General features: G+C 44.0%; 1 protein-coding gene across 1 annotated transcript in view; it reads right to left on the minus strand.

Moving 5' to 3' along the window:
• The window catches only part of CNOT10 (CCR4-NOT transcription complex subunit 10), a 57,094-nt gene extending 43,816 nt beyond the window's left edge, over positions 1 to 13,278 (minus strand). The window contains exon 1 of the mRNA XM_052637740.1: positions 13,092 to 13,278. Coding sequence (XP_052493700.1) covers positions 13,092 to 13,113 — 22 coding nt within the window. The 5' untranslated portion in view covers positions 13,114 to 13,278. The remainder of the gene's footprint in view (positions 1 to 13,091) is intronic.
• Between the last annotated feature and the right edge of the window lie 3,383 nt (positions 13,279 to 16,661).

The following is a 16,661-nucleotide window of genomic DNA, read 5'->3' on the forward strand; positions in this document are numbered from 1 at the left end:
AATATATATAGAATAACATTTGGCAGGATAAACATCCAGTTTTTAGTCATTACCTTCACGGAGTGGGACAGAAGAGAGATTTTACTTTCCTTCCTATTGCTCTTAACTGTGAGACCCAGGAGGGCTCTGTCTATGGTGCTTTCCTGGATACAAAACTTTCTGACCCCTCCTCCTCATCTCCCCACCCATCTCCTGCCCTGTCCCATTTCTTGCTTGCAGGAAAAAGCTTCAGACTCCTAGATCTTCCTTAAGCTCAAAGAGCAGATTCAAACAGTAAACAGGGAAGATGGGGCAGTCGAGAAACAGCAGGGCAGGGTCCTGGCTCCTGCTCAAGGGATAAATGTATTTCAGAGTTCTTCTGCAGGCACTCAGGTCCCTACTCAAATGGAGGATGACAACTTCAGGCTAAGCACAAGATTCCGGTTACCTCACCCCCAGCGTATCAGAGGAAAGCCACAAAGCCTGCAGCTCTCAACCCAGGTTTTGCCTACAAAAACTTTTTGGTGCAAACAGTTGGGGGAGTTTGGGTTTTTTTAGTACTAGCTACCCATTCTGCTTTCTTGGCCCTGCAATACACCTTTTTCTGCTCCAAACTCTGACATCTTGCTTTGGCCTCACTGTGCCTCAGGAACACAAACTTGCATTTGACAACTGTCTAAATTTTTATAATGATCACTGATCACTTTTTTTTTAAGTTTTATTTTTAAATGCCTGCCTAGGGACTTTTGGTGTTCCAGTGGCTAAGGCTTCATACTCCCAATCCAGGAGGCTGGGTTTCGGGCCTGGTGGAGGAACCTGATGTCTGGTGGAGGAACTAGATTCCACAAGCTGCAACTAAGAGTTCTCATGCTGCAACTAAGGCCCAGTGTAGCCAAATAAACAAATATTAAATAAATAAGTGTCTGTCTAAAACTAATGTAAGGTTTAGAAGATAAGGGGTCTAGTGACTGCAAGATCTATCAGATAGAGACTGTGGTGGGGCTGGGTGGGGAGCGGGTTACTTCTGGATTTGTGAGAATTCATTAAACCATAGGTACCCTTATGGCATGGGCATTTTTTGGTGGAGCTGTACCACTCAGCATGTGGGGTCTTATGTCCCTGACCATGGATCAAACCTGTGCCCCCTGCAGCAGAAGTGTGGAGTCTTAACCACTGGACTACATGGGAAGTCCTAGTATTTTTTGATAATGACCTAGAAAACTGTTTTCCAGGAGCATGTCGAAGAACCCAGTGTCAAAAAGAGCTGATTTTAGGAAGCCCTCAGTTCAGTTGCTCGGTCATGTCAGACTCTTCGCAACCCCATGGACTGCAGCACACTAGGCTTCCCTGTCCATCACCAACTCCTGGAGTTTGCTCAAATTTATGTCCATCAAGTTGGTGATGCCATCCAACCATCTCATCCTCTATATTCCCCTTCTGCTCCTGCCTTCAATCTTTTCCAGCATCAGGGTCTTCTCTAATGAGTCAGTTCTTCACATCAGGTGGCCAAAAAGTATTGGAGCTTCATTCTCAGCATCAGTCTTTCCAACGAATATTCAGGACTGATTTCCCTTAGGATTGACTGGTTTGATCTCCTTGCAGTCCAAGGTACTCTCAAGAGTCTTCTCCAGCACCACAGCTCAAAAGCATCAATTCTTGAGTGCTCCACTTTCTTTATAATCTAACTCTCTCACATCCATACACGACCACTGGAAAAATCATAGCTTTGACTATACAGACCTGTGTCAGTAATGTAATGTGTCTGCTTTGTAATATGATATCTAGGTTAGTCATAGTTTTTCCTCCAAGGAGCAAGCGTCTTTTAATTTCATGGCTGCAGTCAACATCTGCAGTGATTTTGGAGCCCAAGAAAATAAAGTCTCTCACTGTTTCCCCATCTATTTGCCATGAAGTGATGGGACTTGATGCCATGATCTTTGTGAGCTTTTTCGCTCCCCTCTTTCACTTTCATCAAGAGGCTTTTTAGTTCCTCTTCACTTTCTGCCATAGGGTGGTGTCATCTGCATATCTGAGGTTATTGATATTTCTCCCAGCAATCTTGATTCCAGCTTGTGCTTCACCCAATCCAGCATTTTGCATGATGTACTCTGCATATAAGTTAAATAAGCAAGGTGACAATATACAGCCTTGACGTACTCCTTTTCCTACCTGGAACAAGTCTCTTGTTCCATGACCAGCTCTAACTGTTGCTTCCTGACCTGTATACAGATCTCAGGAGCCAGGTCAGGTGGTCTGGTATTCCCATCTCTTTAAGAATTTTCCACAGTTTGTTGTGATCCACACAGTCAAAGGTTTTGGCGTAGTCAACGAAGCAAAAGTAGATGTTTTTCTGGAATTCTTTTGCTTTTTCGATGATCCAATGGATGTTGGCAATTTGATCTCTGGTTCCTCTGGCTTTTCTAAATCCAGCTTGAACATCTGGAAATTCACGGTTCACATACTGTTGAAGCCCAGCTTGGAGAATTTTGAGCATTACTTTGCTGGTGTGTGAGATGAGCGTGTGGAAGCCCTCCCTGGACAGGCACGTGACAGCAGTCAGTTAAGACTCCCAGTTCCCCTATCATCACAGTACAATGAAAGCACATGTCTTAGAATTAGTCACATTTCCAGTCTGGTCTCCCCTTGGCCACCTGTCTCTTTGCTTAGAGATATAACTAAATACTAGCTTCCTTCCCACTCTACCTATCACAGAACAACTAAGGACTCCACTGTGGCTTTTTTTTTTTTAAACAAAATACGTATTTCTGCACTTTACATATACAAACAAACAATGAAATTAGATTTAGTGTGAACACCTCCTTAGATCACTGTGAAACCCCTATTATTAGACTGAATACTCTTGAGAATCACCACATACTTTAAAACAAAATACAACTTGTGAACTTATCTAAGACTTAGATCTGCTACCAAAAAAAAAAAAAAGGTATTCTGGTATTTGGGTTTATAAGAAGTGTTACTTCTGATAATTAAAGTTACATAAATTAGTATTTCACTTCCACTTAGCATACAGATAGATAAGAACTGAGTCCTAAAAGGGAGGGAAAACAAATAGTTTGATGAAGAGAGCTCACTGGTTTAAGAAGACTCTGTCAAACAGCTTTTTCTTTAAAAAGCTAGTAACAATGAGTTTCTGTTAAGTCAACTGGTTACACAATACACCTGCCTGGCAAAACTTTCAAGCGCACAATTACAGTAAAGACCAATTTCTTTAAAATGTGTAAAAATAAGGACACAGGATTTCAGGATACCCAAAAAGCAAAGTATGACTTTAGATTGAGATGGAACCTCAACTCTAAGTATAGTCAACATATTAACAATGAACATAGATATTAATACTTAAAAATTCTTAAAGGAAACCTGATGTATCTCCCCTCATAAAGAAGTGCACTAAATTGAAACCAAACACCCCAAATTCTTAGTTTGCCATCAAGTTATCTCCACAGCTTCTTCTCAAAATACAGCCTTTCTACATTAGATGGCATTCTTTAACAGGGCTTCTGGGTCCAAATGTCATTTATAAATTATGATTTATGAATACACGGCAGAAGGAAACACAAGACAATTCACCAAGGCACTGAAGAGTTAAGCTTCTGCTTCCCACCAGAAGCAGACTGGTTCATGCAGCCACTGCTATCATTATTCTCCAGAAACTGTGGTGGCGACGGTGGTTTAGTCACTTCAGTCGTGTCCAACTCCGCAACCCCATGGACTATAGCCCACAAGTCCACCAGGCTCCCCCGTCCCTGGGCTTCTCCAGGCAAGAACCCTGGAGTGGGTTGCCATTTCCTTCTCCAATGCATGAAAGTGAAACGGGAAAGCGAATCTCCTAAAATCCTCTAAATAAGGACAGAAGCACTTTGATAAGCTAGACTCTAAGGCTGACAAGAGATTCTGAAACAGACATTTTAGAGAACTGAGCTCAGAAACAGCCTCTTACATGTTAACCAGCCATTATTCTACCTACATTCTTTTACTTCAAGATAAAACTTAAGGGGAAAAAAAATCCTACTTCAATGAGATTATTATTTTTATTTTCCTTATCTTTATGCACTTTTCAAGTTTTCTCCAAGGAACAGTCTCTAAAACATTCATTTTGGAGGTAACTGACTTCTTACCAGAAAGAGTCTGCACATAATTCCACAATGTGTCTTTATTTGTCCAAAAATAGTCTCCGTTGCCAATTGAAAGAGTATATGACCGTTCATCCATAAGCTTGACCTTCCTTCTACTTTGGCCTAATGAACAGGGCTGACCATCGAGGCGCACAGAGCTCTTTGGCACACAAACCTTGACATTTTTTAAGCCAACAGGCTTCATTTCTAACCAATTAGGTTTAAACTAAGTAGAAAAGAAACACACCACTTTCCCCAAACTGAAAAAAGTCAGTTAACTGAAAGCCCAGACAGATTCCAGTACAGAATGTTAACAATTCAAATCTGATTGGAGGAGGATCTTCCATACAAGTGACACTTTTCCAAAGAGAGCTCCAGTGAGGTTCAAGGAAAGAAAATTTTCCCCCAAGACAAAAGAAATGAAGGCCTAATGAAGTCTGCAGCTATCCTTGCAAAACAATGTTGATGCCTTTGTGAAGGAAAATTTTAAATAAGAAGGATGCCATTTCAAAGAAAAATAATTCAGGTTTACCAAAGCCACCATCCAGCTAAGGTTCACAAACCTCACATGTGGCTTTCTATCACTGGACCAAGCATATCTGTCTTATCAACGTCCTTGGCTGATTTCTCCACAGCTCAGAGGAGTACCATGTGACCAGCAAGGCTATAGTATTGAACACAGAAGAGATAAAGAACAGAACAGCAAACACCAGGAATATCAGCACACTCCGGGGAAGACAGGCAAAGCAGAACACTGCCAGCGTGGATAAGCATTTTTATTTTCATACCTCAGAGTACTGGGGGCATAGATTTACTACAGTTTTCAGATATTAATTCTTATTAATTTGTGAGTTCAGAAAGCTGAGATTTTTCCTCAAACTTTTACATTCAACTTAGACATCTTACTCTATTTGGAGTTTTCATTTTGAAGGGCTGTGATGAATATTTGATTTCACTTACACTTTCAAACATAAAATTTTAACAACTTTAAATAATTTTAAATAATTTAGCAACAACCTTCGACTTAAAAATACAAAATTTCCTAAGAACTCAAACAGCTTATAAATCTAAAAAATTAAGCTTATGAAAACAGTGACTCTTTAACTGTGTGCATGCAATAATATAGAAAGGCTTCAATTTACAATCACAACTCTAAGTCAATTATTTACTCAATTATACATTTTAAATTGGAATTAGCAGACTAAATTCTTTAATGTTAAAAACACTTAAAATATCCTATGTAGGTCACTTAAAGATAATTTATGTACAGACTCCATTAACTACCCTTTAAGTAAAAAATAAAAAGGTTTTAAAAAAACACAGATCCTTATTGGACCCTATAAAAAGCAAATGGCAAGACAGTATTGCACAGTTTATTTCTTCTTTGGCATACATATACACACATACATGGTCTTCCCTGGTGGCTCAGGTGGTAAAGAATCTGCCTGCAATGTGGGAGACTGAGGTTCAACCCCTGGGTGGGGAAGATCCCCCGGAGAAGGGATGACAATCCACTCCAGTATTCTTGCCTGGAGAATCCCATGGACAGAGGAGCCTGGAGGGCTACAGTCCACAGGGTCGCAAAGAGGCGGACGTGTGTGTATGTGTGTGTGTGTGAATATATATTTGATGTGAGCTTGGATAGTCTGGAAGAACACACAAACTCAGTTACCTGGAGAGTACGATTGGGCAGAAGTGATAGAGGACTTCATATTTTTTTACCTTATATACTTAATAACAATCAAAATGTTGGGGGTGTTTTAAATAAAATAAAAGTAGCCTTGGCTTAAAGTTCTCTCCTTTTGTTCTTCTTACCATTAAAAAAAAACACCTTTTATTGGAGTGCAGCGGCTTTACAGCGTTGTGTTAGTAAAGTGAGCCAGTTACACGCGTACTTACATCCCCTCGTCTTGGGACTGCCTTCCCACGTAGGTCACCAGAGCGCAGCGAGTGGAGTTTCCTGCGCTGCACACCAGGTTCTCTGAGCTCTCTACTTTATACATAGTATCAGTGGTGATACGTGCCAATCCCAGTCTCCCACTTCGCCCCACCTTCCTCCTTTCCCCTTGGTGTCCATGTATTGGTTCTCTCTGTCTGTGTGTCTATTTCTACTTTGCAAATGAGATCGTCTATACCAATTTCTTCAGACTGCACATGTATGCGTTAATACATGATATCTGTCTTGTTCCTGCTGACCGACTTCACTCCGTACGACGGTCACTGGGTCCATTCATGTCTTCTTGCCATTTTTACAGTCATCCTGGCTCAAGATTTCAAAGCCATCTTTAAATACTCTTCTCCTGACTTCCTATTACTCATCCGGTCATCTTTCCCTTTTTCACGTAATCAGCAAACACACACCTCACCTTAGCTGATCTTCACAAGCTATAACCAGGTGAGGTAAATAAATCAGGAAGCTATTAGGAATAAATTAAGACTATTAGGATCCCCATTTTACAAATGAGGGAACAGCCTCAATTTAGAACCTTTCTCAAGGAGCGAGGCTTCATGCTCACCAACTATTCCCAATCATCCACAAGTTCTGCCAATTTCACTCCTTTAAAGACTCTCACACCTGCCCCTCTTCTCCATCAACCCCTACCCTAAAGTAATACTACTCAGCATTTTTAAACACCAGGGCCTACGTTGAGCCCATTTAACCCCTTTCCAAAACTATGAGGTAGATATAATCATTCTCTTTCTCCACACAGGAAAACTGAGGCTTAAAAAAATGGTTTCTTAAAATCTGCCCAAAGTCACACAAATAACAAGTAGCACAAGCAGGATGAACCTAGGCTGTCTGATTTCACACCCCAGGCTCCTAACTCTTCATCACTTACTGGCTCATTTAAAACATGAACTCATGGACCAGTGGCTAAGACTTCGAGCTCTCAAGGCAGGGTGCCCGGGTTCTCTTCCTGGTCGGAACTAGATCTCACACGCTGCCACTAGAAGATCGTGGATGCCCCTGCCGAACTCTCTAAGGCTCCTCTTTAGTTAGAAATTCCACCTTCTTCCATGGCCTGTATAAGGCTGGAAGAAGCTGATCTGCCACAATTCTAACTCCGCCTCTTGCCACGCTTCCTCTGCTTACTAGGCTATGAAATGCTGAGTGCTTTGCCTCTTGCCACGTTTCCTCTGCTTACTAGGCTATGAACATGCTGAGTGCTTTGCCTCTTGCCACGCTTCCTCTGCTTACTAGGCTATGAACATGCTGAGTGCTTTGCCTCTTGCCACGCTTCCTCTGCTTACTAGGCTATGAAATGCTGAGTGCTTTGATACACCAGCTATTGGTCTAGGAGCTGGAGGCAGCACACGACTAAACAGACGTGCCTGTCCTCACGGTGCTCAGGCGCCAGGGGTCTTCCTGCTATCTTCCAAGGGGTCTGCACAGTGGATACTCCTCCCGCGTGTATCCCTCTTCCCCCGTTTGGCCCGCTGGCTCTTTATCGTCAGGGTCTTTGTTCAAATGTCGTCTCTAAGAGAGCCCTTCCTCCTCTCATCAATCCACACAAAGTAGGATCCCTGCTCTCAGTTATCCTTTATCCTCTTATTTTCTCTTCACATTTTTTTTTGAGGTGGGGGGGGTGGCACCACACCATGGATCATGGGAGATCTTAGCTCCCTGGCCAGGGATGGAACCCACGCTCCCTGTAGAGGAAGCGTGGATTCTTAACCACTGAATCCCTAGGAGAGTTCCTCTTCACAATTTATCACAGCTTGAAATCCTAATTATTTCTTACTTTGTTTACATATTTATCTGCCTTTCAGGTATATTACAAGCTCCATGAGGACAGAGACTTTGCAGTACCTGGCAGGGTAGGCTAAACCGGTGAATATTTACTGAATAAATTAATCCACAACATTGGCTGGTTTCAGCCTCGGGGCTTCCAGTTTTGTTATATTTAACTCTTTCCTTACTTAATACAAAGTCAACCTGATTGTCCAGGCAGGAAGCTTCCTACAGTGTGGGCTATAAGCTTAAGCCAACCAAGGCAATAATCACCCTAAAGCCTGTTTCTCTGTGACACATATTACATAGCTCTTCCCAAGTGGGAGGGTCACCATTACAGGGATGTCTCTAACAGACTGAGGGGCAGGGACTGCTCGTCAGAAGCAGGGACTGCGCCACAGCCATTCCTTCAACATCAAAGGGAGGGCTTGGCACTCAATTCTGGCAAACCGAAGAATGATGAAGTACAAGAGTGACGGAGGCAAGACTTGAAACCTAGATAGACTTCAGAGCTAAAAAGGTCATTCCAGGCAAGGGCACTGGTGTGGACAGGAGGAGTGGTACAGCTGGGGGAGAGACAACGTGCTACACCGAGAGGGAATAGGCTGGCCACCTTTCCCTTCCTGCATAGCAGCCTTATTGTGGTGAAGGGGCTTTGCAACTCAGTGAAGCTACGAGCCATGCCACGCAGGGCCACCAAAGATGATGGGCCACAGCGAAGAGTTCTGACAAAATGTGGTCCACTGGAGGAGGAACTGGCAACCTACTCCAGTATTCTTGCCTGGAGACCCCATGGACATGAGTACCTGTATGAAAGGCAAAAGGATATGACACTGGAAAATGAGCCCCCCAGGTTGGAAGGTGTCTTATGTGCTACTTGGGAAGAGCAGAGGGCAATTGCCCACAGCTCCAGAAAGAATGAAGTGGCTGGGCCAACATGGGAAGAGCACTCAGCTGTGGATGTGTGCGGTTGTGAAGTCTGATGCTGTAGAGAACGATGCTACATAGGCACCTGGAATGTTGGGTCCATGAATCGAGATGAATTGGATGTGGTCAAGCAGGAGATGCCAAGAGTGAACATCGACATCTTAGGAATAAGTGAACTAAAATGGATGGGAATGGGTGGATTTAATTCAGATGACCATCTACCACTGTGGGCAAGAATCCCTTAGAAGAAACTGAGTAGCCCTCACGGTCAACAAAAGAGTCCAAAACGTATTACTTGGATGCAGTCTCAAAAACCATGAAATAATCTCGGTTCGTTTCCAAGGCAAACCATTCAGCATCATAGTAATTCAAGTCTATTCCCCAACCATTGATGTTGAAGAAGCTGAAGCTGACCGGTTCTATGAAGACCTATGGGCTTCCCTCGTGGCTCAGATGGTAAAGAATCTGCTTGCACACCGGAGACCAGGGACTGATTCCTGGGTCAGGAAGATCCCCTGAAGAAGGGAATGGCTACCCACTCCAGTATTCTTGCCAAGAGAATTCCAAGGATGGAGGAGCTTCTAGAATGAACACACACACACACACACAAAAGACGTCCTTGTCATCATAGGGGATTGGCATGCAAAAGTAGCAAGCCAAGACAAACCCAGAATAACAGGCAAGTTGGGCCACAGAGTAAAAACGAAGGAGGGCAAAGGCTAACAGAGCTTTGCCAAGAGAACATGCCGGTCATATCCAACACCCTTTTCCCACAACCCAAGAGAAGACTCTACATATGGACATCACCAGATGATCAATACCAAAATCAGACTGATTACATTCTTTGCAGCCAAAGATGCAGACTCTGTATACAGTCAGCAAAAACAAGACTTGGGGCTGAATGTGGTTCAGATCATGAGCTCCTTATTGCAAAATTCAGGCTTAAACTGAAGAGAGTAGATAAAACTACTAGGCCTTTCACGTATGACCTAAATCAAATCCCTATACAGAGGAGGTAATGAATAGATGCAAGGGGTTCGATCTGGAGTGCCTGAAGAATTATGGACAGAGGTTTCTAACCCTGTACAGGAGGCAGTGAACAAAACCATCCCAAAGAAAAACAAATGCAATGAGGCAAAGTGGCTGTCTGAGGAGGCTTTCCAAATAGCTGAAGAAAGAAGAGAAATGAAAGGCAAGGGACAAAGGGAAAGATATACCCAACTGAATGCAGAGTTCCAGAGAATAGCAAGGAGGGACAAGAAGGCCTTCTTAAGTGACCAATGCAAAGAAATAGAGGAAAACAATAGAATGGGAAGGACTAGAGATCTCTTCAAGAAAATTAGAGATACCAAGGGAACATTTCATGCAAGGATGGACACAATAAAGGACAGAAATGGTATGGACCTAACAGAAGCAGAAGAGATTAAGAGGTGGCAAGAATACACAGAACTGTACAAAAAAGGTCGTAATGACTAAGATAATCACAATGGTGTGATCACTCACCTAGAGCCAGACATCCTGGAATGTAAAGTCAAGTGGGCCTTAGGAAGGAAGCATCACTACGAACAAAGCTAGTGGAGTTGATGGAATTCCAGTAGACCTATTTCAAATCCTGAAAGATGATGCTGTTAACATGCTATAGTCAATATGTCATCAAATTTGGAAAACTCAGCAGTGGCCACAGGACTGGAAAAGGTCAGTTTTCATTCCAATCCCAAAGAAAGGCAACACCAAGGAATGTTCCAACTACTGTACAATTGCATTCATTTCACATGTTGGCAAGGTAGCACTTAAAATCCTTCAAGCTAGGCTTCAACAGCGCCTGAACTGAGAACTGCCAGATGTACAAGCTGGGTTTTGAAGGGGCAGAGGAACCAGAGATGGCATTGTCAATGTTCTTTGGAACATGGAAGAAGCAAATGAGTTCCAGAAAAACTTCTGCTTCGTTAAAGCCTTTGACTGTGTGGATCACAACAAATTGTGGGAAATTCTTAAAGAGATGGGATTACCAGACCACCTTAACTGTCTCCTGAGAAACCTGTATGTGGCTCAAAAAGCAACACTTGGAACTGGATGTAGAACAACTGACATGCAAAATTAGGAAAGAAGTACAACAAGGCTGTATATTGTCCCGCTGGTTATTTAACTTCTATGCAAAGTTCATCGTGTGAAATGCCAGGCTGCATGAAGTAACAAGCTGGAATCAAGACTGCTGGAAGTTATCAACAACCTCAGATATGCAGATGATACCACTCTAATAGCAGAAAGCAAAGAGGAACAAAAGAGCCTCCTGATGAGGGTGAAAGAGGAGAATGAAAACGCTGGCTTGAAATTCAACATTCGAAAAACTAAGATCATGGCATCTGGTCCCATCACGTCATGGCAAATAGAAGGGGAAAAAGTGGAAGCAGCAATAGACTGGTATGTATAGTCAAAGCTACGGTTTTTCTAGTAGTCATGGTTTTTCTAGAAGGGATGTGAGAGGTGGACCATAAAGAAGGCTGAGCGCTTAAGAATTCATGCTTTCAAACTGTGGTGCTGGAGAAGACTCTTGAGAGCCCCCTGGACTGCAAAGAATTCAAACCAGTCAATCCTACAGCAAATCAAGCCTGAATATTCATTGGCGAACTGTTGCTGAAACTCCAATACTTTGGACACCTGATGTGAAGACTGAACTCACTGGAACTCACTCTGATGCTGGGAAGGATTGAAGGCAAGAGAAGGGGGTGGCAGAGGATGAAACGGTTAGACAGCATTACCGAGTCAATGGACAAGAATTTTAGCAAACTCTGGGAGAGAGTGGAGGACAAGAGGAGCCTGGCAGGCTACCGTCCATGGAATCACAAAGAGTAGGATGTGACTTCGCAACTGAACAACAACAACAACATGCTGGTCCCCTTGGTTCAGACTTGGACAGGCCAAGCTTATTCCCTGCGTGGAACTTTCTCTCAACCCACCCCTCCCCATTCCATAAGGCTCACTCCATTTCATTGGGCTCAACTATCACCTCACGAAAGGCGTTTCCTGACCAGCCTACCTAAAATTCTCTAGCACGCTCTAAATGCTTAGCCCCACTTTCTAGATCTTTTCCCTTGTTTTTCTTAGATGACCGAAGAGCTACTGGAATGATTTTACTTATCTGTACCTGTATTAGGATTGGAACGGTCCCCTGAAGTAGGAAATGGCAACGCCCTCCACCATTCTTGCCTGGAAAATTTCATAGACAGAGGAGGCTGACGGGCTACAGTCCATGGGGTTGAAAAGAGTCAGCAACTGAGCATACACGCATATATGAGGATTGAAAGTGAAGTCGAAAGTGAAACTGAAATCGCTCAGTCGTATCCGACTCTTCGCGACCCCATGGACTGTAGCCTACCAGTCTCCTCAGTCTACGGAATTTTCCAGGCAAGAATACTGGAGTGGGTTGCCATTTCCTTCTCCAGGGGATCTTCCCGACCCAGGGATCGAACCCGGGTCTCCCGCATTGCAGGCCGATGCTTTACCGTCTAATTTCAAATCTAATTTGTCAATTATTGAGATCAGGATCTAATTAAAAAATCCTGGAGCACATTAAGATTTTCTTTTCCTCCTTAAAAAATATATAAATTTTATTGTAAAAAGTCTGTTTTGACCATTTCTAAAACCTGTAATTTAAGCGCCTTCCAACAAAACGTGGATGGATGCCACAGAGAACATTATTATCTTACAGGAAACAGGTATTAAGACCGTCCCAGAGGTAGGCAGGAAAGAATTTTATATTCCTCAAATGGAGAAGATTCTAGGAATGTAATAGTAATCCATAAAGAAAACCGTCGAGATTAGTTAATCTTGATGAACTAGAGGGAAAAAGGTTCTAAATACCAAGGCACTAGAGAGCACAGACCGAAGTGAGACACGATAACGTTATGTCTATTTCAATAAGTGATTTCGACAAAGCTAATTACACAGGACGTCGCTGACCACAGGCAGGCTGGTGTGGCCGAAGCCACGGGCATCACGGCACTGCGTCTTCGGGGTGAACTTTCCTTGCTCTGCCTTCCCCAGTGGGAAGTCGAGAAGTCTGTGAAACGGCCATCTAGACTCATGCTTTTTAAACCAAACAAATTCCGAAGAGCAAAGCAAAGGCGAACAGAAGCAGCTTCATGTTACACTTGCTAAGAAACTACTGGACCTGGGGCCCAAAGACTCACATTAGCGGCGGCCGAGGGAGGGTCTAAGGGAGAGAAATGCACGCCCCAAAGAGAGCAGCCCCGAAGTCCCCACCTGGGGCCCCGCGGAGCAGCGCAGGGTCTGCCCGCTCTAGCGCGCGGGCGCCTCACCTGCAGGCTTGTCTGCAGCCATCTTCCCGCCTCGGCTCGGATGCTTCCCTGCAGGTGGCGTGGGCTCCACTCCAGCTGCCCAGCTGGCTGCTGTCCTGGACGTCGGAGGACGAGCCTGCGCCCACCCCGGCTCCGGGCCCCTGGGTTCCGGCCTGGGGAGTGGGCAGACGGCGGGCTAAGGAAGTGACGAAGGCTAGTTCGCGTCGTCTAGCAACAGCAACAGCAGCGTCCCCTGCCCGGGCGGCGCCACTGCCTCCACTTATGCGCGGCTTCCGCCCCGCGGAGTCCCCTGACACATTACTTCCGGGCGCCGAGGCCGGCGTGGGAACTGCGCCTGGCCCCGCCCTACGCCAGCGTCCTCGGTGCCCCGCCCCCACGGCGTGAGCGCGCCGCCGGCGTGCGCTCCCTCGCTCGCGCATCTGCGCGTGTGCTGGCCGGGCTGGGCTGAACTGGGTCCCTTGTGCTTACACTGATAACAGTTGGTAAGAATTGATGAGTATTCGAATTCTTGTCCCTTATTTCACATGAAACCACAACTACACCTCATATCTATGTGTTAAGCATTGAGCTTGTACTTGTACACCTGTAATAATTTCTCACAGCTTTGTGAGAAAGCCCAGTTGCGGGTCCGTGTTTGAAAGCAAAATAAAACATTTTATTTTAGAAGTTATAGATTTATAGAAAAATTGCAGATGATACTTGGAGCTCTTGCGTACTCCTCACCTAATTTCCCTTGTTGTGAGCATCTTGAATAATTACTCAAGACGTACCCTACTGAGGTACGTCTGTCACATATAAGAAACCACCTCGGTTGGTATATTATTATTAACTAAATTCAGCGTTTAAAAAATTAAAAAAAAATTTTTTTTCAGCTAGTGTCCCTTTTCTGTTCCAGGATCTTGTCCAAGATGCCACATTAAATTTATTCATGTATCCTTAGGCATTTTTTTGACTGTGTCCCGCGGCTTGTGCGATCTGTTTCCCTCGCTAGGTATATAACCTAGGCGGCCACCCGATTCCGAATCACTGGACCGCTAGGGAGTTCCCTCCTTAGGCTATTCTTGACTGCGATCACTTCTCAGATTTTCCTTGTTCTTGATGACTTTGACAGCTTTGAAGAGTGCTGGTAAGGACTTTTGAAGAATGGACCTGGATTTGGGTTTATACAGGTAATGGCAACCCACTCCAGTACTCTTGCCTGAAAAATCCCATGGACGGAGGAGCCTGGCAGCGAAGAGTCGGACACGACTGAGCGACTTCACTTTCCCTTTTCACTTTCATGCACTGGAGAAGGAAATGGCGACCCACTGCAGTGTTCTTGCCTGGAGAATCTCAGGACGGCGGAGCCTGGTGGGCTGCCGTCTGTGGGGTCGCATAGAGTTGGACACGACTGAAGAGACAGCAGCAGCAGCAGCAGTGTTTTTTCATGGTGAGACTAGGGTAATAGGTTTTAGGGAGAAAGACCACAGAAGTGACTAGCCATTCGTGTTGGTGCAAATGGCGTTATTTCATTCTTCTTTACGGCTGGATAGTATTCCATTGCTTATATAAACCACATCCTCTTTACATGGACATTTATTTTATATTGTGGTTATAACCCAATATTACATGATTTTGTTGCTCAAATTCTTTCAGCTTTGTTAATTGGGAGCTTTTTCAGGCTCCATGTCCCTTTATCACAGTTGCCCATTAAAAAAGAAAACAACCTTCTAATTAATATTAACATATACCAGAGAAGTACACCAAGCATAAACACTGATTTTTGAATTTTCATCATCTCAGCATATCCACATTACTAGCACCCAGAGAAAGGACGACAGGTTACCCACCTGCAGCAGCCCCCTTGTGCCTCCTCCCATCCCCCCAACAAGGGTGATTCCTAACTGATGGCTAACACCATTGATTATTCACCTGTTTTCAAACTTAATCAGAGTAGATCACAGTATATTTTCTTGAGAATCTGGCTTCTTTTGCTCCATCATACAAGATTCGTCCATGTTGTTGAGCGAAGTTAGTTTCTCACTGTTATGTAATGTACCATTACACAAATGTATCATAATTGAGGTATTCATTTATTGCTGAGTAGTTGGGTATTTTGTCTATGCCTGATAAGGCCAATATGAATATTATAGTATGTCTTTTGATGAGTATGTTAGAACCCACATAAAAAGACACCTGAAGTGTTTACTGACCTTGCTGCTGTGAGGAAACTCTCAATAAAAAAGGAATTAGCAAATTAATAGAATTTGGGCACTTTCTGGATGATTTTAAAGAGGGATTAGGGAAGTTGGGGGGTTGGCAGTTTGGAATTGGATGCATTCAGGAAGCAGACAATCGGAGTTCCAGTGTCTTAGTTTTCATCCAGGAGGCAGGAGGATTAGAGCAAGGCTGGAGTTATCCTTGGTCAAGGGCAGCACCACTCATGTCAGAAGAAGGAGGTGTTCCATCATTGTGCTTGTGGAGGGCTTTGTTTCTGTCTTGTTGCCGCAACAATCATGGCATAAGCTTCTCTGAATATGTTCATATCCTGTGAAAGCTGTGTATGTCCAGCTGGGGACCTTCTGCTAGCAGAATGTGATCCGCCCTGTGGGTCCTTATCCATTTCACAGATCAGGAAAATGAGACCCAGGTGTTAACTCACTTTCCCAAGTAACAAGACTATAAGCAACTGTTACCTTAACCACTACATTCAGCTTTAAAGTTTCTGGAACTCGCCTGTCTTGAAGACATCTCGGGTCTTTTCTCTCATCTTTCAATATTGGCAGCTCTCCCTCGTTTATAGAGAGGAAGTGGGAGATGGAGAGTGTCAGTGGTCTCTGCTGTGTCACCAGCCATGACGAGTCAGTTCACATCCAGCTAGTGATGGTATGACTGTGTACCCACAGTGCCTCAAACCTCTGTCGTCTTTGCCGCTTGTGGAAGCCTGTCTCCAAAGATGGTTGCCAACAGTTCCTCCCATCCCAATAGACACATGCTGCTCCCCCCCTCCCCACTTTGAAGATGAGCTGTGACTGGCTTGGACCAACCAAATGCGGAGGTGATCCTGAGCCAGTTTTGGCTCTAGCCCTTGAAAGGCATGGCAGCGTCCACTTTTCCACTCTTGTACTCACCTGCCATCCTTCGAGGCTGTCCTGCTAAAGACTATGGGAAGGAGATCCAAGGTGCCCCAACTGACAGCCAGCACCAAGGTTTCTGACATAACAATGAAGCCTTCTTGAACCTTCCAACTCTAACCAGCTGCCAGATCAATGCAGTCCGGTGAGTGATCCTAGCTCCCATCATATGAAGCAGAAAAACTGCTCAGTCAACCCCCAGAAGTGTGAAAGATAAGAGGTCATTGGTTTGGGGTTTTTTTGGCATCTAATTTTTAAAACTGAGATATAAGCACATACCATGCAATCCACCCTTTCATTGGATTGGCCAAAAAGATCGCTTAGTTTTAAGTGAAAAAGGCACATTTTTATTTTCACCAAGACCCTTATTGAACAATGCATTATTAACTGAATAAACTTTTTGGCCAACCCAATAAAATGTGCAGTTTCATGGTTTTTAGTATATTCACAAAGTTGT

The sequence above is a fragment of the Budorcas taxicolor genome, chromosome 1 (assembly GCF_023091745.1).
Source record: "Budorcas taxicolor isolate Tak-1 chromosome 1, Takin1.1, whole genome shotgun sequence".
NCBI classification, from domain to species: Eukaryota; Metazoa; Chordata; class Mammalia; order Artiodactyla; family Bovidae; genus Budorcas; species Budorcas taxicolor.